General features: G+C 37.2%; 1 protein-coding gene across 2 annotated transcripts in view; it reads left to right on the top strand.

Moving 5' to 3' along the window:
* The window catches only part of LOC115222291 (signaling mucin MSB2), a 311,767-nt gene that overhangs the window by 170,007 nt on the left and 115,777 nt on the right, over positions 1 to 25,983 (top strand). For both annotated transcript variants that reach the window (XM_036513302.1, XM_029792468.2), the window contains one exon: positions 7,516 to 7,653. In XM_036513302.1, the coding sequence (XP_036369195.1) occupies positions 7,516 to 7,653 (138 nt within the window). The remainder of the gene's footprint in view (positions 1 to 7,515; positions 7,654 to 25,983) is intronic.

Raw genomic sequence — 25,983 nt, 5'->3', positions numbered from 1 at the left:
AATGAGAGATATGTTGTAAGTGGCAAAACTATAATCAGCTGATCAGTTATATTTACTTGTCACAGAATGCTATGATGGTGGGATAAATATGTGATGATAAGTGGGGTAGTGGGTTTAGCTAGCAAGTGGCAAATATTCAAAATAATTTTTTTATTCAATGACAGGCATTCTTCTGGAAATACTGTTATAATATGTCACGTCATCTCCTCAAAACACCTACAACATACTTCTTGTTATCTTATATATCATCTGGATTACCCTCATGGCTGAAATCTCAGATTTCTTCTCCTTTTCGCATCACACTTTCATAAACTACTGATAAACACTTTTCTCATCTAATCTATTGTTATATTTATGGCTGTGTACATAAATGCATTCATTTATATTTACATATAACAGATTAAGAGTGCCAAAACACATTCACAAACACACAAATGCACACACACAAGCATGTACACATGAATACAAGGAGGTGATTATGGTGGCAAACAACTATAGGTCAACAGCTTTGTTTAACGTCCTTTGTATGTCATGTCACACATGCACACACAGACACACATGCATGCACACGCACACACACATATGAACTCATGAATATACATGCAAATACACACATACACATAAGTACACGTACACTTGCTTATACTTGCAAATGCACACACGCATGCACATTCATGTATTTGCATAAATAAAATAATGACACTAAATTTGCAAATAGCTTAAGGTCAACCTGCATTCCTCCACATCAAGCTACACAGAAGCTATTTTCACTGGTTTTCTTGTGACTACTTTTGTCAACCAAGCAAAATAACTCCTTGACAAGTAAGCAAGCAGGAGAATGTAAAAAAGAATTAGACTTATTGTAGATTATAACCCTGGATTATGTATGATATTGCACCTTCTGAAGTATTGCATGTGTTTGTGTGTCTGTGTTTGGCTCTCCCTCCCCCCGCATCATCGCTTGACAACCAATGTTGGTGTGTTTATGTCCCCGTAACTTAGCAGTTCGGCCAAAGAGACTGACAGAATAAGTACTAGGCTTACAAAGAATAAGTCCTGGTGTCGATTTGCTCGACTAAAGGCGGTACCCCAGCATGGCCACAGTCAAATGACTGAAACAAGTAAAAGAGTAAAAGAGTAACTGAAAGATTTTGATTCAATTCATAATTAAAAATTAAATAAATAGATAGATTATAATAATATTAGTAATAATAACAACATTGGCACCAGCAAGCCAGATAACCAACACATTATACACTCAACATACAATACAAGCAGTAATACAACAAAAGACTGCACCACACCTCAAGAGAAAAAAACTGATGCAATACAATACCAGAAAGTTTGCACACTCCCACCAACAGAAAAGAACACACAATACTGCACACACCCCAGCAACATGGAGGTGTAACAGGTGATGCAGTAGAAATTTGCCTGAAACTATCAAACGTTGACTAAACTATCAAACTATCAAAAGTTGACCAAAGCCTTGTGAGTGGATTTGGTAGAAAGAAATTGAAAGATGTGTGTGTGTGTGTGTGTGTGTGTGTGTGTGTGTGTGTGTGCATATGCGTCTTTGTGTCTGTGTTTGTCTCCCACCACAACCACCACCACTTGACAACCGGTGTTGGTTTGTTTATTTCCCCATCAGCAGAAGGATAAATACCAGGCTTTAAAAAATAAGTCTTGGATTCAAATAATCTGACTAAAAGTTCCTGAAGGTGGTGCTCCAGCATAGCTGCAGCCTGATAAATGGTGGTTGTGGTGGTGGTGGTGGTGGTAGTGGCAGTGGTGGCGGCATTAGTGCTGCTGCTGCAGTTGAGGGCATTGATGTAGAATAGTTGGTGTTATAGCAACCAACTAAACCTATGTTATCAACAACTTCATCATTGACCTGAAAGTCAACAGCTGAGAAAAAAAAAAACATTTGAACAATAAATTTGCAGGCCATCAGAACAGAATTTTGGTTAGGTTAAAAGGAGAAATTATAATCCAAACAGAAAATTCCATGATCAATGGGCTTTAATCCTTTTACTGCAGAAATCAGATATATTAACTCAAAATTTTATTACTCTTAACTGCAGAAAGTAGTTTTATGTATCAATTTATCTTCTGTTGAGGAATGTCGCGCTTGAAACTACTTTTTGTTGAGGTGCAGGCATGGCTGTGTGGCAAGAAGTTTGATTACCAGCCACATGGTTCCAGGTTCAGTCCCTTTGTGTGGCACCTTGGGTAAGACTTCTACTATAGCCTTGTAAGTGGATTTGATAGACAGAACCTGAAAGAAGCCCGTCATATGTATGTGTGTTTCAGCGTGACGCAGAATGTGACAAGGTGGGCTCTTTGAAATACATGCACAACTCATTTTTGTCAGGTGAGTGAACTAGAGCAATGTGAAATAAAGTGTCTTGTTCAAGGACACAATGTATTGCTGGGAATCAAATTCACAACCAAACGATTGTGAGCCAAATACCCTGACCAATAAGTCACACACCTTCACATATATTTTGCTTACCTAATGGAAATGGAATGCGTAGAAGATATCAAATATCATGATATCATTGTATCAACCAGACTATGGGCAGTTGTTATACACTGCTGGTCACAATGCACTTCCTCACATTTTTGTAGCTTTCAAATAATGCCATCCCACTGGCTAGGCAAGCAGGTGGACATTCCTTCTGAACAGAATGCCAGTCCTTTACAGGGTTACCTATTTACAGCTTAGTGGATTGGAGCAATGTGAAAAGAACTGTTTCACTCAAGAATACAATGCACTACTAGTATGAGAATTGAAATCATGACCACAAAATCATGATTGCAACACCCTAACCACTAGGCCATGTGACTTCACAAATATAGATCTGTTTATTTTAATACATTGGAATGTCATGGTATTTTCTGTTAGCATAATGCCTGAAGATAGATTTATTTATCACAGAGAATACTTATTCAAAAAATGTCCATTAAGCAGAACTGAATGTGATGTAACTAACTTATGAATTATGATAAAATCAGCAGACAATAATTAGGTTAGCATATCTTTTTTCATTGACAATTGGAAAGATATAAAACAACAACAACAACAACTGCAGCAATAATAAAAACAATAAAGTTTATTAATAAATAGTGTTGACAAAAATAAAATGGATAAAAATTTAGATAAGCTTGTTAAAACTGGAGAGATTGTGCACAAGGTAATTTCAAACCCATTAACAATAAAAAAAGAAAAACAAAGAAAACTGTTCTTGAGAGAGAGAGAGAGAGAGAGAAATAAATAAGTATTGGTAAATAGAAATTAATTTTAAATTTTTATAAAATAGAATAAAACTGCAAAATGTGGATTTCAAAAATAAATTAGGTTGGTGTATAAAAAGGAAGGAGAAAAAAAGATTTACTGATGTGTGAAAAGGTGTACTTCAGGTAAAGATGTTGTTGAGAGAAATGGTGATTTTAATAGAAAGAGAAAGAAATTGTCTTGAAGGATAAGTTGATGTGTAAAGGCAATTAAAAGATTCAACAGTAAAATTGATAATAATCTTCTCTATCTTTGATACACAATCAATCAATCTAGTTATCCATATATATATATATATATATATATACACATGCATACGTTCGTGTGAATACATACACACACATGCACACAGAACACATACATTATAGAAAGTACACGGGCAACCACACACTATATAGATAGATTGATATTGTAGGTAGATACATTGATACTCTTATTAATAGCTAGTTTGCAAGATAAATGCATATATGCCCATAGATAGACAGACATGTACAGCCTTGCATGCATACACACATGCCCACAATTAAGATAGCTAATGAACTTGAGGAGTGAAACGAAATAAAAGCTGACACATCTCTCTTTAAGAACATTAATAATCCTTCTTGACTCTACTACAAAATCCAAAAAATTAACCAAGTTCATTGTAAAGATTGTACATGGATAATACTTAAAAAAAATAAAATGGGACAAATAATCCACACTAAAATCCTGACATGTTTTATAGCATCTCACTTTGTTACCTCTCTGCCATCCAGGAGCATCAGAAAATCTTTAACATGTACTACTGGCTACACCAGTGGTTCTCAATCAAGGCCCACCTGAGATTTTGTTGCTAAAACTTTATGTGCAATAAATTGGTTATACTTCTACAATACACAAAATATTTTAACTATTTTTTATATAATTCTTGATGAAATTCATTTCAGCATGTTAACTGCAAACTCATTTCATCTTGGTTTATCATTTGGTTCGAGTGTCTGTAAGAGTTGCACATTGTAAGTGTGCAATCACAAGTTCTGGTGTAGGAATTTGTGCACTGTTGAGCATGGTAGCCGTAACTGTCTGGCAGCCATATGTATGGACTTTGTAGGAGAACTAGCAGATGCTTGTCTTACACGATTGATGTTTTCCTCAGATAATTTTGGTTGTCTACTCCTCCCTTTATCTGACACTGTTCCTGTTTCCATAACTTTTTTGTGCCTTGCACAAATTGATGGTCATGATGGTGGATGTCTTCCATACTTAATCTTGTAGTTTCACTGGAACTGCACGTCTGAGTGTGTTTCAATAAACTACAAAACACATTGTGTCTTTTCTTGAAGAGTAGCCATTTTTTAGGGTTCCATTTAACAGAACGTTTTCCATCATCTGGGTATCCAAAAAATACAAATGCAATGTGGTTAAAAACTTTGATAACCACTGAGTATGAGTACATAGAACAAATCTGATAAACTATCTATCTATCTCTCTTTCTCTCATATGAAAGCATAGGTATAAAGCAAGATGGACAAATATCAAAGGCACTCTTTTACTCTTTTACTTGTTTCAGTTATGTGAGTGTGGCCATGCTGGAGTACCACATTTAGTCAAGCAAATCGACCCCAGGACTTATTATTTGGAAGCCTAGTACTTATTCTATCGGTCTCTTTTGCCGAACCGCTAAGTTGCGGGGGGGGGGGGCGTAAACACACCAACATTGGTTGTCAAGCGATGTTGGAGGGACAAACACAGACACACAAACATATACACATGCATACATATATATATATATATGACGGGCTTCTTTCAGTTTCCGTCTACCAAATCCACTCACAAGGCTTTGGTCGGCCTGAGGCTATAGTAGAAGACACTTGTCCAAGGTGCCACGCAGTGAGACTGAACCCGGAACCATGGGGTTCGTAAGCAAGCTACTTGCCACACAGCCATTCATAAGCCTACCTAGAGGTAGAGTAAAATAGTGTTTTATATTGAAAGTGAAAACTAACAGAGGACCACAACAATAAAGCTTTCCTGGTAAGGGTAATGGATTGTCAGAATAAACAGAATATCAGAGTAAATTAACTTTCAGCATTCAGTTGTGGGCTTTTTAAAAAATCTTCTGAGTTGAATTAATTCCATCAAGGCCTACTTTTCCATTTGTCTTTCTCATGTCAATACATTTATTCAGTATTGAGTGTGTCAGTCCTCTGAACTGTACCCTTTCCTTTAAGATTTGTGACCCTAGTTTTCTGATGTTAGAAATATATTTTATGACATCCAGGTGAGAATAATCATGTAATGGGTAAGATAATACGATTATTATACGAGAAGGTACTGAAGAGTTCCTGGCTTTGGGTAAGAGAAAATACAGGAGGATTAGTAAATTATGACTTTATTCAACATATTCCTCTCTCAAACTCACACACTTTTTGTTGGAGTTCTTCAGTTTTTCTAGGCCCTGTAAAAGAACTCAGAAGGTAGGGCCTCCAACCAGGCCTTCTGCAATACCCTTAAAGCCAGGAACTTTTCAGCACCCCTTCATATACCAATATATATTTCTTTATTACCCACAAGGGGCAAAACATAGAGGGGACAAACAAGGACAGACAAAGGGATTAAGTCGATTACATCGACCCCAGTGCATAACTGGTACTTAATTTATCGACCCCGAAAGGATGAAAGGCAAAGTCGACCTCGGCGGAATTTGAACCCAGAACGTAACGGCAGACGAAATACGGCTATGCATTTCGCCCGGTGTGCTAACGATTCTACCAGCTCGCCGCCTTCATATACCAATATATTCAGACTAATGTTCTGATGTTGGTATCATGGTTGTTATAGTAGCAACATTTGGGCTGTTACTATTTGGTAATGTTCTCAGAATTTGGAATAGAACCCTGTATTAATTTTGAGGGGTTGGGTTGATCTTATTCCATTGTCTATACCAGTGATATTCTCTTTATTGGTTATCCTCCTAGTTGTGATGTCATTACATTGTTATGCTTCAGTATATACATAGCTTGACTAACCGAGAGATTGCACTCTTGTCCACTACCTCATTTAGTACTTAATCAATGCTTATATTCTCTGCCTCGTTGTCTTATGCAAGAACATCCCTGGCATAGAATTTGGATTGAGAAAAATCTACTCTATTGAATTAAATAGAGGGTTTTCTTCCATATTCTGAGAACATTGCTAAATACAACCAACAGAACTGAAGAAGGCCAGAGGATACAACAGCCAAACTGCTATGTGATATTCTAGCATGTTCTGTTATTCTTCATAGGTAGAGTGTTATCTCCCTTTTAAGACTGTTAACTGTGCATAACAGAACCTGGCTCTGCTTATAAATAGTGGTCTCCTGGAATGTGAAGTGAGGAGTTTTCTTACCATGATGTTCCCCATGGTAGTTCCAGACTCTTGATGTGTTATGTACATTCTGATGTACAGACTATATTGCCTGGATAGCAGTCTAGTGTATTATAATTCTTTGAATTAGACCCAATCCTGACTTGCAAGAATAAGACCTTTTGTACTGTGACTATAGCAACCAGATATATCGGTACATAATAACAATAATTTCTCATTTCAGAAATTTAATGAATGCAATATATCCAACTTGTAGCGTTAATTCCCAACAGACACTTATTAATTTCTCATAGCTTGTTAATGTTACTGATAAAGAACGTACATGTTAACATTCTCATCTTCTCTAAAACTCATAAACTGTTAACACCTCATAATTATCATATTCATCAACAACATTTAACATCTTTTTTCCATGCTGGCATGGGTTGGAGGGCTTGGCAGGATATGGCATGGCTGGGGGTCACACCAGGTTCCATAGTCTGTCTTCACTTGGTTTCTATGGTTGGATGCCTTCTTGACACCAACCACTTTACAGAGAGTACTAGGTGCTTTTTATGTGGCACCAGTACTTTTTACATGGCACCAGCACCCACACCAATGTTTTTTATGTGACACCTTGGTTTTAGGATCTCAATGCGCCACATATCTCGGTACTTTGTTATCTCGTTTGTAAGGTTCAGCATTTTGAGATTGGCTTTCAGTACTTCGTCCTAAATCTTTCTGGGCCTCCCTCTTCCACAACTTCCATCCACAACAAAAGAGAAAAAGCTTTATCTATGCACTTAATCATGTCAATGTTTTCTCATTTACATTAACCTACATAATTTATCTGTAATTTCAATGTATCATGTTAACTATTATTTCTACAGGGTCCAAATGAGGAAAGAAGAGCTTACATCGCAACTCAAGCCCCTTTGGAATGTACAGTTGCAGATTTTTGGAGAATGGTATGGGAACAACAAGCAAGAGTGATAGTTATGTTGGCTGATATGGATGAACGTGGAATGGTAAGACATGTCTCTTTATGTTCCTTTCACTGCTGCAGCAAGCTTAGATTGGCAGCAGCAGGCCTCGTTGAAGCAATTTGATACTTATATTTATTCTTATGTTATATTACACTTGCTCATCATTTCTTGGAAAAAAGCTGAAAATAAACTATTATTAGGTCTAAAACATAGCTTTGTATGTATATGGTTTTATGGTTTTTACACACTGTTAACATTGAACTTGCTCATATATGCATGCATTTGAAGACTATGCAGGTTGATACACTGATAATTGGAGGTATAAACAGATACAGTACACTCATACTTATGCATGTAAACATGTATATATATGGCTCTATGTATGTATGTGTGTGGGTATCTATGTATATATATATATATATATATATATATATGTATGTATGATTTTATGTATGTATAATGTATGCTTGTGTGTCAATATATGTTGATGGGTATGTGTACATGTATATGTGTGTGAGGTGTGTGTGTGTGTGCATGTGAGTGTCTGTGTCTATGTGTGTGAGTGTCTATGTGTAAATCTGTGAGTATGTGTGTGTGCATGTGTGTGTGTGTGTGTGTGAGTGGTTGATTTGGCAGAATTCTAAGTGTTGACAAAATACCTTGTGGTATTTATTCTGACATTTTATGTTCTGCATTCAAATGCTATAAAAATTAACTTTTATATTTCAAGGTGTACAATTGGTAGAGTCGTTAATGCCAGATAGATTGTGGTAATTATTCTAACACTCTGTGCTCTGAGTTCAAATCCTACCAAGATCAATTTGTATTTTGTCCTTTCAAGCTCAGTAAATAAAATACCAGATTGATTCTTGGCTCCATACTTTATCTCAATCTTTCTTTCCATCTGAAATCAGCTGTGATCAAATGCACAGAGGGATGGACTCTACTAGATTTAAACGTCTCTGGGATATGCCATATGTAACAAACAGTACGCCATGTATATATTGTGTGCATGTGTGTGTGTGGAGGTTTACTTGTACAAACACATGCGCACACACACATGCATACACACCTACACGTATATTATAACTTATTGGACAATACACACACACACACATATACACACAAAACCAAGAGCAAATATACACACCACACCACACCACACCACACATGCCTTTCAAAACAGAAAACATCGAAACATACAATACACAACTACTCAAATATTCTTTTATATTTTTATACTTCTCTCTGAGTGTATACAAGCATGAAGTGTAATGATACCTCATACATATATGTGTGTGTGTGTATATAATATACATATATATATATATATATATATATATATAAAATAAAATATAATATAATATATATATATATATATATATATATATATATATATATTATATATATAAAATACATATATGTAAACATTTATACATTAATATTATATAAGACTTGATGAATTGAAATATCAACTTCAAACATAAATACAGTGAAAGAGTGTGATTAACAGATGACTGATCAAAATGCTGTTATTGTTTAACACTCAATGAAGGTCAGCCTTCATTGAGTAGGTCTTTGATCAAAAGTATTCCAGTCATATTCATATCTGCAGGTATGTCTGTGTGGTAAGAAGCCTGCTTCGCAACCACATGGTTCCAGGTTCAGTCCCACTGCATGGCATATCGGGCAAATATTTTCTACTATAGTCTCAGTCCAACCAAATACTTGTGGGTGGATTTGGTAGACAGAAACTGAAAGCTCATCATATATATATATATATATATATATATATATATATATATATTCTGGCAGGGGGTGGTGATCCCTGCAGTGCTCTTTCACCACTCTTTCTCTCACTCTTTCTTTTGTTGGCCTGCTCGCTTAGCCAGTGGGGTAGTGTCATTCGAAGGCTAAAACAATGCGAACGCATTGTGACCAGCGATGTGTAGCAAAATCTGATGGTCTGGTCGGTCACATGATATATATGTGTGTATATATCTATGTGTGTTTGTCCCACTATCACCACTTGACATCTGGTGTTGGTGTATTTAAGTCCCCTAAACTTAGCAGTTCAACAAAAGAAACCGATAAAATAAGTACTAAGCTTAAAAAAAAAAGTTCTGAGATCAACTTGTCCGACTAAAAAAAACTAGAAATTAGTGTTCCAGCATGGCCACAGCCAACTGACTGAAACAAGTAAAAGAATACTATATATTTTGTATATCAGAAACAACATTGTCTATTGTATCTATGTTCTGAGGGAGATTCAGCTGTTGTTTCTAACATAGCTGTACTTTCACTGGCTTATCTCAGTATTGATTCTGATAAAGACATTTTATGAATCTAGTCAAAACCGGTAACTTGTAGCATGTCCCCCATTTGGGATCTAAACAGCTATTGACACAGAAAGATTTAGGGGTTTTAAATTTGACTTACCACAAGGACGATAGTGTAATATGTTATACCATAAAGCAATTGCATGTATATAGACAGGACATTGGTTAGCTTCAGACTACTGCAGGAGATACTTGTGCAGCATGCTGCACAATAGGACTACACCCAAAGTATGCATGTATGCATACCTACATACATGCATGCATGCATACATACATACATGCATATTTCTGTGTTAGTTTTTATATTTAAAAAAAAATTCATTAGTGTAGGGTACTACCCAAGGATTTTTGATGGACAAACTGTTGACAGGAACTTCACTTTGGGCTAGTTGGGTTGCTGGTCTGCAGTGAGGTGGACTTCCAACTAGGCAGGACTTCTACAAAGCCTGAGTTGACTGATGGCTCTAGTCCTCATATGTTTTGGGCAGAGCTACACAAGAAGCACTTAGTGACCCTTTGTGATAGATTGGAACAGTTCAGTCTAGTAATCAACCTTACTAAGTGTGTTTTTGGTGTCACAGAAATCAATTTCCCAGTTCCAATGACAGTCAACAGTTCTGGTGGGGAGCTATATGTAGGGCACTGCCCAATGATTTATGTTGAACAAACTGTAGACAGGAATTTCACTGCAGGTTAGCTAGGGAGCTGGTCTGCAATGGAGTGAACTTCTATGAAGCACAAGTTGACCAAGTTGACCGACAGCTCTCGCTCTCATGTGTTTAACAAAATGTAATGCAGCTAAATAAATCTTTCACCAACACACTCTGGTTCTCCGTTGAGTTTTTTGAATACTGCTTAATTAAAGCTATACCAGCAACATTTCTGACATTTTCCCATTGATTGTTACCCTAAGTGTCATCACCAATTTTATTACAGCAATTTCATGAGAATCATAGAGGATTATATCACCCAAGGATTTCAAAACATTTCTAAAGACTTCAGAAAATGTTCCTTTGTATATGTGAGAATATATATGGATTTATGCATGTCTGATGGTGTGACTGGTGATATTTCAAAATACATAAGCCTGTTTCTGGAATGTATTTAAGGTTATACACGTTTCTCCACTCCTTTCGGTTCATACACATGTCTAATATGTTGTAATCACATCATGGCCCTGGCTAGTGGTGAAGGGGTTCACTTCCTAACCACATAGTTTCAGGTTCAGTCTCACTGCATGGCATCTTGGTCAAGTGTCTTCTGCTATAGCACAGAGCCAAACAAATTCTTGTAAGTGGATTTGATAAATGGAAACTGTAAGAAGCCCATTGTGTATATGTGTGTATATGAGTATGCATGTATGTATATATATGTATATATAGGCATGGTTCTATGGTAAGAAAGTTTGCTTCTCAGCCACATGGGTCCAGGTTCAGTCCCACTGCATGACAATTTGAGCAGGTGCCTTGTCAGTGGATTTGGTAAATAGAAACTGAAAGAAGCCCATAATGTATGTATGTGTGTGTGTTCATAGGTGTTGATGGGTGCATTTCTGTCTTATCTTGACATCATACAACAGTTGTAAATGAGCATTATTGTTATACAAGCAGCATCAGACAGACAGGCAAGCATACAGATGAGCAGGCAGACAGATGGTTGGACAGAAAGATGATCTGTTTATTATCTGCCTATCTGTACATCCATCTGCCTATGTGTCTTGTCTTTTACGTGTATTTTTCTAGGACAATTTTTTTCAACATATCCTTTACTAATTCAAGATGTGATTTGAGAGAAATTTGGCTGCTTTTTATTTGTTTATATATGTATTTATTTGTTTGCATGGTGTTGGTTTGTTCATGTCTCTTCCCCCGCCACCAAGACACATACCAGTACTCTGCTACAATGAATGGATAAATTTTTTAATATCATTCCAATTTTATTGACTATCGTAGTCTACAATGTAAATAATTGTAGAAATAACAATCATAATATACAATGTAATAATCATATTTACACTATATGTGTAATAATTAAATTATATATTGTGCACTAAGTAAAATCATGATCAAGATTATGGCCAGTGCCGGTGAAATGTAAAAGCACTCACTGGTGAGACATAAAAAGTACCCATGCCGGTGAAATGTAAAAGCACTCACTGGTGAGACATAAAAAGTACCCATGCCGGTGACACGGAAAAGGCTCCCAGTTCATTCTGTAAAGTGGTTGGCATTAGGAAGAGCATCAAGCTGTGGAAACCAAACCAAAACAGATGACTGAAGCCTGATGCAGCTCTCCAGCAGCTTAACAACTCCAGTGAAACCATCTAGCCCAAGCCAGCATGGAAAACTGACATTACTCTTTTACTCTTTTACTTGTTTCAGTCACTAGACTGTGGCCATGTTGGAGCACCGCCTTTAGTTGAGCAAATCAACCCCAGTACTTATTCTTTGGAAGCCTAGTACTTATTCTATTGGTCTCTTTTGCTGAACTGCTAAGTTACAGGGACGTAAACACACCAGCATCGATTGTCAAGCGATATTAGGGGGGGGGACAAACACAGACACAAACATATACACACATACATACATACATATATACAACGGGCTTTTTTCAGTTTCCATCTACCAAATCCACTCACTAGGCTTTGGTCAGCCCGAGGCTATAGTAGAAGACACTTGCCCAATGTACCACGCAGTGGGACTGAACCCGGAACCATGTGGTTCATAAGCAAACTACATACCACACAGCCACTCTTATGCCATTAGATGAGGATGATGATGGTGGTGGTGGTGGTGGTGGTGGTCTTCTTTATTATGTTTTGTATTGTGTAAGATCTTCCAGTCTGTGGGAAAGTTGTCTTATATGGAACAAGTCTATAATACAAAAAAACAAAAGTTCTGGGACCTCTCTCACCTTACATATAGGAAAATATTGTTAGGCGATGATACAGAAGGAAAGCAGACATCTGCTAGAAAACAAATTCATTTGCTTTATACTTTCTAAATTCATGACTTAAGTGTGGTGGTTGATGTAGGTGGTGATGTGAGGTATAGCTTACTGGTGAAGATGTAATAGGTGGTGAAAAGATGGCTGACAGTGTTTTTGATACATGCATATACTTACATAAGCTCCATTGCATTGAGAATATACTCCAAAGACAAGGTTAAAAGCCTGGAAAAAAAAATTAATAATCTTATTAACAACTCATCTCAGACGTTAAGTCATTTAATCTAATTATGTTACCAGCATGAGAGAAGAGAATTTCTATATTTTTAAATTATATAAATATCACATGATCTTGTCTTCAATTTTTTTACATTGCTTAATTTTTTCTTTTTTTTTTTTTCATTTTTTACTCTCATCTATTTTGTTTTTTTTCCCCCCTTTCTTTCTTTTGCATATTATCTATTCATCAAAGGATAGAACTTATCTTTTGTAATTTTCATAACATTAGTTTCTTTTCTTTTCTTTTCTCACTTTCATTCATTGAGTTGCCTTATTACTTACCTCTCTTTCTTCCCCCCTTATACACTTTTTTTCGCAGTCCTTTCTTTTGCATCTATTTTTTCTTTATTCTTAACTGTAAAAATTTTTTTCTCCCCTCTTTAACATGAAAGAAAAATAAAAGCAGCCCCAACAATAACAACAACAAAATAAAGAAAGAAAAAAACTTCTTTCACACAGTCTTGTTTACATTCTGAATTACGAAGAACTTTTCAACTTGCCAAACACCTGTATTCACAGTTGTGTCTTACACAGGTTTGAAGCATTAGTGGTCGTGGGAAACAGTTGTGATGGCATTCGTCGCTCACAATAACACTTACCTATTAAATGGATAGTAAAGCGAACACACACACCTGAAAACAATAGAACAGGAATGGAGAATGAATGAACTGAGATTTAGGAAGGAATTCCTTACTGCCAAGCAAAATCGTCGTTATGTGATTTTGATGGTAGCATACACAACTTCTATCTTTTTTTTTTTTTTTTTTCCTCTTTAAATAAGTTACACAGGTAAGCAATAATAGTGCTTGTGACCTTTACAGGCCCATCCAGGTAGAATATCTGGACTGGGCTACAAAATGTTGAATACTTGATTACTTTATAGGACAGCTTGCTACTTTTTTTTGAGTTAGTTGCTACTTTAAAGTCTTAATTTTTGAAAGAAAGAATTCTGTTAAATTTCAGGTTAAATTAATAAAGTAAGTTAATCAGAACTGACCTGTAGATAATCATTTCCGTGTTTACTTGTTTCAGTCATTAGACTGCGGCCATGCTGGGGCACTACCTTGAAGAGTTTTTTAGTTAAATGAATACTTTTTTTCAAACCTGGTACTTATTCTATTAGTCTTTTTCGCCAAATCACTAAGTTATGGTGACATAAACAAACCAACACCGTTTGTCAAGCAAACACATGCACACAATTGGAATTTTTTCTGTTTCTGTCTACTAAATCCACTCACAAGACTTTGGTCAGCCTAAGGCTATAGTAGAAGACATTTCCCCAAAGTTACACCTGTGCCTTCATAGTCACTGCACTATTATCTTCATATCACTTTTTACTTTCAGAGACTCCCCCACCTGCACATCCCCTATCATTATAAAAACAAACAAAAAAACCGACAACAGATAAAAACCCACACCAAAGAAACCTACTATGCTAATTAGCATAATTTTTTAAAGTCTTAGGCTAATTTCTATCTAAATTGACTTAAAGTCTAAGTTCCTTCCTGAGTCATATAGACTCATGGAGCCAGTTTTCTGGTTTCCATGATGTACATATTCCCCACTTGGATGGGGCACTGGTCAGTTGTGAGATTATTCATTTTTGCGAGCTAAGAGGAGTGGAGCAATATGAAATGAAGTGTTTTGTTCATGAACGCAATGTGCCATCCGGTCCAGGAGTTGAAACCACAATCTTACAATCATGAGTCCAACACCCTAACCACCATGGCATGTACCTTCATTTCAACTGACTACTTACTGAAAATTTTGTGCTACTTATTTTTATGAAATTGAACAGGCAACTGTTCTCCTTGGCTAATGAGAATTATGTTACTAATGCCCCTGCCAGAATATCTACAGGTCAATGTCTGTTTACAGAAAGAAAAAAGTGAAAATGGGAGCTGATGAAATCAGCTATGTAATTCAAATACTTGGAAAAGAGTCAACTTTGTTAACGGCTTTCAAGGATCAAGATGACAATTTCACATTTCTCAAAGATATAAAGGATAACAGATAAAATCCCCTTTCAGTCATGAACACCCACAGGATTGCACCCAGAAAGTTCCCCTCCAAGGCACAAGTCCAGGTAAGGTTGTTTATGGAAGACCAGCAGTCGCCCATGCATACCAACCTCCCTTTTCCATGTCACTGATGTTATCCAAGGGAAAGGCCGATACAGCTTGGCACCAGTGACATCATAACTCATATCTACAGCTGAGTGAACTGGAGCAACATGAAATAAAGTGTCTTGCTCAAGCACACAGTACACAGCCCGGTCTGAGAATTGAAGTGACAACATCATAATTGTGAGCCCGACATTCTAACCACTGAATCATGCACCTTCACTCAAAGAAATACATGACCCCCATATTTAAAATTTCAAAGAAATTTGGAGTTGTGATTTCATGACTTTCCCAAGGTGGCAAGAAAATGGTTTCAACTGTGGAATTCGAATAATGGCTTGCTAAGGCTTTACAATTTATTCCTTCAGATTTGTCATATTTTAGAGCCATATAATTTTGTGATTATATAACTTGGAGTTTGTACAATAAATGGAAGTGAAAGAAATTAGTGGTGAAACTCTAGAACAAGGATGGAGAATATTTTTAGTATTAAAAGCAAAATGCCAATCCATAAAAACATGTAATAGGTGTTTGCATTTATGCTGAATCTTTGATTTTTCCCAATATGTAGGTATGCAAATTATCTTAAACTACTGTTTTGGTCTTGAGGCTGAAACCACTATTTAAAATTTAATTTTTATTACAAAAATTTGTTTTTCATATTAGGTTTTTAGAGAGTTAGATAGGCAGCTTCAAATTTAAATGCCATAGAAATTTTACTCATGGATGAAATTTTCCTACACCTTTACTTCAAAGCATGTGTGTATGTATTGGAGAGAAAGAGAGAGTAGTTAGCTACTGGTTTCTAAAAAGTGAAAGCCATAACCAGTAAGAGAGGGTTCCTTTGATGGTAGGTTTGCTGGATGCTAGGATTGATCTAGGGTCTAAATGAGGACAAATTTCCAAGTGATCTCCCACATTGTTGACTCCTTGACCTGCTAAAAATTTCAGCCAATTCCCCCTCAGCTCTCTCTTCTCTCTCTGTATATATATATATATATTATATATATATATATAATATATATATATATAATTGTTTTGAGAAAGAAGATTGATTAGAAATTCTCTCACAGTATAGAGGTTCAGACTTAGAAGTGCTCAAGGGTAACTTGAGACGAAAGATATAAATATGTAATATGAAGAAACAAAAGACCTGGTAATTCAATCCGCAAACGTGACTCCAATGATTAAAGATGGATTTAAAGGACAATTGTAATATGATCAATTCAAAATATATAAATACACAGACATTTATATATATATATATTGTTTGCTGTCTACACCACCTGTCTTCATCTTTTGTTTTTTTGTGAATTCTCCCTATATGTATATATATATGTGTATGTATGCTTGTATATATTATATCCTATATCTTAAAAAAAAAAGAACGACCACCCCACTGAAACACTTGCTCAATGGTCTGCTTAATTAAGCTAAAACGACCACAAGAAATTAGGATAGAGAAGAAAATGGGAGAGTGATAACAAAAGAGTTAACAAAAGGTGGCTAATAACAGAAATACAAAAAGGTGGGAAGAGTGAGAGTGTGTGTGTTCAAAACTTTTCTGTAATTAAGAGGTGAATAACATGGTAATTATTTCACAAATTACTATGGTCCTTATGGCAAGTCCATAAGTCTGGCTTTTGTGGTGTTACACAGACAAGGTGTGGTGAAGGGAGTAATCATTGGATAGGATGATAGCTTAGTGCACGGGTTAGGGAACATTTTTTAATCAATTACCCCAAAATATATTTATTTACACTGACGTTACCCACTTGATTCAAAAGAAAGAATATAGGTAAGAAGGAACACGTTTTTTATAGAATTTTACTTATGTCTGATGAGTCCTCATTACCCTCAAGAATTTCATTTTTACCTCACTTAGGGTAATGTACCCCAGTTCAACGACCTCTGGCTTAGTAGATGTAACTCAGCCGTGAAATGTATAGTAGCAACTACCAACAATTATATGAACTAAAATATGAAAACTGTTTTGCAAGGGACCTATCAAAGAGTTTGCAGCTTGTTATTCATGTGTAAAAACATGTATACAATTAGTCACAAATATTTCATGCTGTAAATAATGAAATTAACAGATTTACTGATATTTTAGTCACCTAATTATGATATATCTTTACTTATTAACTCTTTTACTTGTTTCAGTCATTTGACTGCGGCCATGCTGGAGCACCACCTTTAGTCGAGCAAATCAACCCCAGGACTTATTCTTTGTAAGCCTAGTACTTATTTTATCGGTCTTTTTTGCCGAACCACTAAGTCACGGGGACGTAAACACACCAGCATTGGTTATCAAGTGATGTTGGGGTGGGTGGGGAGACAAACACAGACACACACATACATATACATATATATACGACGGGCTTCTTTCAGTTTCTGTCTACCAAATACACTCACAAGGCTTTGGTTGGCCCGAGGCTATAGTAGAAGACATTTGTTCAAGGTGCCACGCAGTGGGACTGAACCCAGAACCATGTGGTTCGTAAGCAAGCTACTTACCACACAGTCACTCCTATGCTATTTATTTATTTTTAATGAGGAGACTGTTAAACAACTTTATTTCAGATACCTCAGACCACATGCCATCTGGCTGCTCAGAAAAGATTTATTCTCTGTCCCTTTTTTTTATATTATCTCCATAAATAGGTTTTCTCTCTTCTGAACAGTTGCTTATCTTCCAATAGGAACCCATTCAACTGACACGCCATTTTTAAATTTAAAGAAACCATAGTGTCTAATCCTAAATACAATATACCCAGACATTATGGTCTTCTCAAACTCTACCAAACAAGCGATCATATTGGAACTGACTGTGCCCTGAGGAAGAACTCATGGAGGAAGCTCATGAGAGAAAGCCTGCTTGACACCAGAGATCAGTGTAGAAGCCAGAGCTAATAGGTATATTACAAGGCAAGTTCACCCTGGGTTCTCATATTTTAGTTCATGTAATCATTGGTAGTTGCTACTACACATTTCATGATTGAGTACATCCACTAAGCTATCATCTTATCCAATGTTATTTTGATGGCTTTGGATAAAGAAGGTAGACTGATGATTTGTTGTTACTGGGATGCAAGCTGGAACTTATCAAACCCTGGATGAGTCAACCGGATAAAGAGGTTTAATTTCATGATTGAGTACATCCACTAAGCTATCATCTTATACAATGATTACTTTCCCTGCCACCCTGGGCTTGTAATTCAGGAAAGATTGGGCCCATAAATTCCTTCAAGTTGCAGAGAAGGTTATTTTGATGGCTTTGGATAAAGAAGGTAGTCTGATGATTTGTTGTTACTGGGATGCAAGCTGGAACTTATCAAACCCTGGATGGGTCAACCGGATGAAGAGGTTTAATTTCATGATTGAGTACATCCACTAAGCTATCATCTTATCCAATGATTACTTTCCCTGCCACCCTTATCTGTATAACACAGTGAAGGCCAGACTTATGGACTTGCCACAAATTACCTTGGTAATTTATGAAATAATTACCATGTTACTAAACTCATAATTACATAATGGGCTTGTAATTCAAGAAAGATTGGGGCCATAAATTCCTTCAATCTAAGTTGCAGAGAAGGTTATTATGATGGCTTTGGATAAAGAAGGTAGACTGATGATTTTTTGTTACTGGGATGCAAGCTGGAACTTATCAAACCCTGGATGGGTCAACCGGATGAAGAGGTTTAATTTAGAAAAACCATGACTGGCTGTGTAGACAAGTTCACTTCACAATCATGTGGTTGCCAGGCAACACTTTGAACAAATCCTAACTTCAGGCTAACCAAAGTCTTGTGAGTATAATTCAGTAATTCGAAATTGTGCTGCAGGCTGGAAGAGGCCTCGTGGCAGGCCCCACACCAGATGGCTTGGAAGTGATTGAGAAAGATCTCCAGAGGCTTGGCATCGCTTTGGAGAATGCAGAGAGGCTGGTACAGGACCGCCAGCAATGGAGAGCACTGGTGGACCTGGATGGCATGTCACATGATGATGTCTCTGTAACCACTAACCTGGGATCAGCTCTGTCATGTGACTTTTCGGGGCCCCATCCCTTCAATGAAAATTCATAATCTACACACCTTTTATTCATAAAAAACTATATTTTACTTTAATTTATCTGAAGTTCAATATTTCACATTATCCTAATGAACATTTTTAAAGTACAAGTTAAATATATTTAGGTGTATTACAAATTTCAATAAGTAAAAATTCCTGATACGAATTAAAAAGCACTTTTATAATCCAGGCAACTTTCAAAGACAAACACGGTGCACTTTTCACTTCGCGAAATCATCAATCAGTTCAGAATAATCAAGCTGAGAGCTAAGTTCATGTTCAATAGATATCATAGACAATCCACAAAGTCTGGTACACATTCGTGGTACAATGTAATATTTCTACAAGTACTTTTTCAGGTGCAATGTATTACTATTTTATTTCTTGAAATTTTCAGTTAACATAGTTTAATTCTTGTTCAACATCTTAATCAAAGTAAATAGATGACTCATCTATTTACTTTGGATCATAACATGGGGCCCCTCAACTGCAGAGGCCTCCTGCTACCACAGGGGTTGTAGAGTCTTAGCAACGGTCCTGCCTGGGATGACCCCCAGCTCCAGCAAGCAAGCAAGCAAACAGTTGCTTGAATATACTTGGATACAGACATATGTGAAGTTAATTCAAACAAGAAAACACAGAAAAAAACACAGCAACGCGAGGACGTGGAACAATTAAAGTATTATTTGACGCTCAGGAAAGAAGAGAAGGAGGGTTTAACGTTTCGAGCGGAGCTCTTCGTCGGAAACAAAGGAGAAGGAAAGATCCCGAGAAGGGAAGACAGAGGAAAAAAATATTTTTGCTGGTGGCGCTCAAGAGATCACATGTTGAAAGGACTTATGTAGGTTGGTAGAATCAGTGCGTCAAACCAAACCCACCTTGTAATTATATTCTGGTTTGTCTTTTTGCACCCAAGTAACTTTTGTCCTTTCATATTTCAGGGTCAGTAGAATAACCGGGTCTAATTTAGCATGCGTTTCGACGCAATATCTTTAGTCTATGCCGTGAAATGACCTGGTCTGGGTCGAGATTAGGGTTAAGGTTTAGGATTTGGATTTAAACTGTTTGTTAAAGTATAAATAGTCTCAACGAATTATCAAAATGTAAAGTACTGGAGTCGAAATAATTAACTAAAACCCTGCATTTCAGTGCTCCAGCATGAGCACGGCCTGATGATTAAGACAAGTGAAACCCGACCACTTGGAAGTTAAAGAACAGCACATATGGCTAAGATAGAAATGTGAGATTAAATGCGGAGAGAACGTTAAATTTACAGCCCACGTGTGAAAATGAGAGAAGAGGAAGTAAAAGTAAGAGACTATGTCAATGAACGAGTGTGTGAGTGTGTGTGTGCATGAGAGAGAGAGAGAGAGAGAGGCAAACGGTGGGAGTTTTGTTTCAAATTAGCTAGTAAACAATATGGTATTCTGATAAAGAACAGTGACAAGAGAAAGAGACAGAGAGAGAGAGAGAGAGAGAGAGAATAGCATTGATTGACAGGAAAATATAAAGAATAATGACAGATATGAAAGCATATGGTAAATTACAGGTTATCAAAAGACAAACGATGAGAGAAATAATAAAAGACGCACGCAGACGTTAAGTAGTTTATTTCTAATCTTTCTCTCTCTCTCTCACTCTGGTACGGACGCATGCGCGCGTGTGTGTGTGCAAGTCTAATGTACATATATATCTTGTTTCAGTCATTAGACTGGGACATCGCCTCGATGATGTTTAGCGCTTATTTTTTTTTAAGCTTGGTATTCCTTTTGCCGAACCGCTAAGTTGAGGGAACGTAAATACCAACAACCGGTTGTCAAGCGGTGGTGGAGGACATAGAGACACAAAGACACACACATGTATATAGATATAGTCACTATGAGGATATTTAGACCTCTTATATACTCTTTTACTTGTTTCAGTCATTTGACTGTGGCCATGCTGGAGCACCGCCTTTAGTCGAGCGAATCGATCCCAGGTCTTATTCTTTGTAAGCCTAGCACTTATTCTATCGGTCTCTTTTGCCGAACCGCTAAGTTACGGGGACGTAAACACACCAGCATCGGTTGTCAAGCGATGTTGTGTGTATGTGTGGGGGGACAAACACAGATATATATACATACATACATGTATACGACGGGTTTCTTTCAGTTTCTGTCTACTAAATCCACTCACAAGGCTTTGGTCGGCCCGAGGCTATAGTAGAAGACACTAGCCCAAGGTGCCACGCAGTGGGACAGAACCCGGAACCATGTGGTTGGTAAGCAAGCTACTTACCACACAGCCACTCCTACGCCTATAGGGATATTTTATCCAAGTTATACTGGTTTATATATATATATATATTATTATTATTATTATTATTACGGAAATGTACTTGCATAGCAAGTGACTCGATCTGATATTTTGCAGAGTGGAAGGTGTTTATAAGCCATGTAAAAACACAAAAACTGTTAGATTCATTTCAACATTTAAATTGTCAAAATATTTTCGTTGCTTTGAAACTGAAATCAGTCGCACACCTTTTTCATCACAATTTGATTTAAATATTTGAAGTTCTCTCCCTTGTCCCTTGTGAAAAAAGTCTTCATTAACACAGATATCTGCTTCCTTTTACAGATATAATTTCAATAGAGTGAAATTTATTTTCTTCTCGTGACAAATACGGTAGACTGCACTTAAGTATGCTTCTCAGGCATAAAGTACCCCTGGGAAATTTTCCAGCGCCTTCACACGCGCGGTGGGGGTTAAGAGTTTGGATCTTTTCATTTTGAAGGCCAGATTTTCCTAGTTAACTAAACAATTTGAAACTTCGTATACTGGGAGTTTTTCTCTTTTAGACATATATTGAAAACATTACTGTTTTCGAATTATATCTCTTTTTACCTAAGTAATTTTCGTACGAATTCCTCGCAATTTGTATGAAATAGTTAAGTTTTTCAAATCCATCGTTAACGTTGCCAGTCGGTCGCGCGCTCGAGTGTAAATGTGCATGTATAAATGTGTGTGTGTGTGTGTGTGAGAGAGAGAGAGAGAGAGAGAGAGAGAGAGTGTGTGTGTGTGTGTCTTGAACGAACGGAGTCGATAAGCAGCTTCGAAAAGTAACTATATGTATGGAATACTCTTTTTCCATCTATAGTATGTGTGTATATCGAGAGATAGACAGAGTAGAGAGGCTGAGAGACAAAGAAAAATAAGCAAGTAACCTAAGTGTTTATGTGAGAGTATAAGATTATTTAAAATCTGAATTGGAATTCAGGGAAGTTGATAATGGAGCAGTTGTGCCAGTAAAAGAAACAAGTGTTTCGTGCGTATTTATATATTTATATGTGAGCCTGCGAGTGGGTGGATGTACATACAAATGTACGTAGATCGAGAGAGAGAGAAGTGAATTAGGGAGAGGAGAAGAGTGAAAGAGAGAGAGAGAGGGAACGTCCGTTCTATGTATAGAAGTAGCAGATGTGGTGGTGGCAGTGGTAGTAGCACTTTCATAGGAAGCAGTTATCTATTTCTTTCGTTTCATTTACGCTGAGTTCGCGAGTCATTCACAAAATGTATAAATATATATATATAGTACACATGGAATCAAGGGAGCGCGACCACCGCACTCCGTTTCGCTTAACGCTGAAAAGCCGACCAAACGTGTGGGCTAAAGGAATTGCACGAGTCGAGACACGTGCCAAGTCTTAACACCCACGGACCACGTGCTTGTGACAAGTGTTGCCCTTGCGTGGGCGATGAGACAGCGATAGAGATAGATAGAAAGTGATTTATTCTTTTAAAGTGAGGCTAGAGACAGATAAAAAAAAAAAAAAAAGCACTTTCACATCGTAGTTTTCCACATGCATGTATTTACATATGTGTGTGTATATATACATACACACATAATAGACGAACAGAGAGAGCAAGAGGATTGTGTATTTATATATGTACGTACAAGTAAGTACTTACATATGCACTCACACACGCATACAGTGGAAGTTCTACATATGTATATACTTATACACACACATACATCTATATATTGAGAGAGAGAGGGGTAGAGAAGAATATGTGATTTAAATATGTACTTAAACATACACACATACATATATATAAATACGTATGTATGTCCAATGAATTTACTGAATTGTTTGTACGTCAGACAGAATAATTAACAGTATTTACGTACGGTTCTTTACATCCTGAATTCGAATCTCACCGAGGAAGGTATTGTTTTTACTTCCAAGGTTGATCCCGTCGAAATTCGCTTTCACTTGTTCACATAGCGTATAGACGCAGGTGTAGTAGTGTGGTAAGAAAATTCGCTTCCCAATCACATGCTTTCAGGTTCAATCCCACTGCATGGCACCTTGGGCAAGTGTCTTCTATTATTGACCCCACGAAAGCCTTCTGAATGGATTTGATAGAAACGGAAAGAAGCCCTTCGTGTATATGTGTATGTGTGTGTGAGGCCTAAGGGTCTTTGACTCTTGTTTCTAGCACTGTCAGCGCTACCCTGCACCCTCGGTCACTATTAGTAACAATTGAATTGTTCCTTGTTTCAATTATTTGACTGCAGCCATGCTGGAGCATCGCCTTCAAATGTTTTAATCGAACAAACTTACCCAGGACTTATTTTTGTTAAGCTTAGTACTTATTCTATCCGGTATCTTTTACCGAACCGCTAAGTTACGGGATCGTAAACAAACCAATACCGGTTGTCAAGCGGTAGTAGGGGGACAAAAAGACACACACATAAACATATACATATATTTATATATATGACGGCCTTCTTTGAGTTTCCGTCCGCCAAATCCACTCACAAGGTTTTGATCGGCCCGAGGCTATAGCAGAAGACACTTGCCAAAGGTACCCCGCAGTGGGACTGATCCTGGAACCATATGGTTCAAAAACAAACTTCTTCACATGGCAATAACCGTTAAGATTATAATGCAAGAGTTATTACGGTGGAGGAGGTGGTGGATTTTAGCTGTGGAAAAAGTGATACATATCCGTGTTTGATGTATTATAGTAACGAAAATAATGATGGGTGAACGGAAGCGATGACCAGTGTTGTCTTAAGACAAGGACGTACTGAGCACCCGGAGGTCCTACGGGTCTAGGGTCCCAATTCTGACTTGCAGTCAGTAAATACTCTCGGAGCCCAGTGCATTGATTTTCTCCGCAAGATTACCACCAAGTAATACTTCTATGACGGCCTTGTACTTATCCGTTAGTCTGTTAGGACGATTCGAGTGTTCAACTGGTACTTATTTTATCGACTCCCGAAAGGATGATGATGATGATAATAATGGTAGTGGTGTTGGTGGTGATAACTGTGATGGTTATAGTAGTAGTAGTAGTTATAACTAATAAAATAAGATCCAGTTGAAAACAATAACGTTCAACACTTTACACTGTGAAGTTTACAGTGTTTACAATGGTAGTGATGGCGGTGGTGGTGGTGATGGTGATGATGATGATAGTGGTGGGGGTGGTAATGAAGATGGTGGTGATGATGATGATGGTGATGATGGTAGTGATGATGAGGATGGTAGTGGTTGTGGAGGTTGTAACTGTTTGGTACCAGGTCAGCTCTGATATATATAGCATTACAGCTCATTGAGCAAAGGCGCTACGGCCGTGACCATCCCATATTTTGTTTTTGTTTTTGTGGAGTTTTTTTTTCCTCAGTCAGTATGTCTAGGACAATATTGACATATCAACTCCCCCCCACCCTCCGCGAGATGGAGCATCATTCTGTTTGATTTGCTGTGGGACGGGATGGATTTCACTGCTATTTCTAGCATTGGCGTGACCCATTGAGAGATTGTCATTGATGTAGTTTTAATAGTGAATTAGCTGTTCTTAATAATGAGGGTAATTATGCGTGTTGAAGGATGGGTGTTGTGAGAAGGGGAGGGGGGAGGTCGGTGAGTAGCGGGATGGGGGTGGTGGTGTTGATATGGTTCAAAGTAAAATTTGAACTGTTGATAACTAATAACAGTTGTAGAGAGATTTGTGGTTTTTGTTTTGCTGTTCTTGTGGTTGTTGTTGGTGGTGGTAGTAGTAGTAGTAGTTTCCTTTTATTAAGGTGCTAGTAGTAGTAGTAGTAGTAGTAGTAACAGCAGTAGCAGCAATGTTTGTAGTGATAGTTAATGTTTGTTGTGACAGTTGATTAGTAGTAGTAGTAGTAGTAGTAGTAGTGGTTTTGGTGGTGGTGTTGGTGGTGGTAATCATTATCGTTTATGATTGTTGATTAGATTGTAGTACATGTAGTAGTAGTAGTAGTAGTGGTCGTGATAATGGTAATAATAGTGGTAACTGTTGTTGAAGGGACGGTGATGGTGGTGGTAGTAGTAGTATTGCTTGTGATCGTTGATGAGGTAGTAGTAGTAGTAGTGGTGGTGGTGGTGTGGTGGTAGTTGTTGTTGTTGTTTTTCATGAAGTGTTGATGGTGTTGTTGTCAATAGAAGCTGATTCTATCAAAAAGCAGAAGATAGAAAAAAACAAAACAGAAACAACAGTGACTGAGGTATAATAATTATTGTAGTGAGAGTAATTGTGTGTGTGGATGTCGTTGTGGTGGTGATGGTGATAGTAAAGCGTGGTTGTGATGCTGGTGGTAT

Source organism: Octopus sinensis, linkage group LG2 (genome assembly GCF_006345805.1).
Source record: "Octopus sinensis linkage group LG2, ASM634580v1, whole genome shotgun sequence".
Taxonomy (NCBI): domain Eukaryota; kingdom Metazoa; phylum Mollusca; class Cephalopoda; order Octopoda; family Octopodidae; genus Octopus; species Octopus sinensis.
The sequence above is the reverse complement of the archived record's forward strand: the minus strand, read 5'-3'. Positions and strand labels throughout refer to the sequence as shown.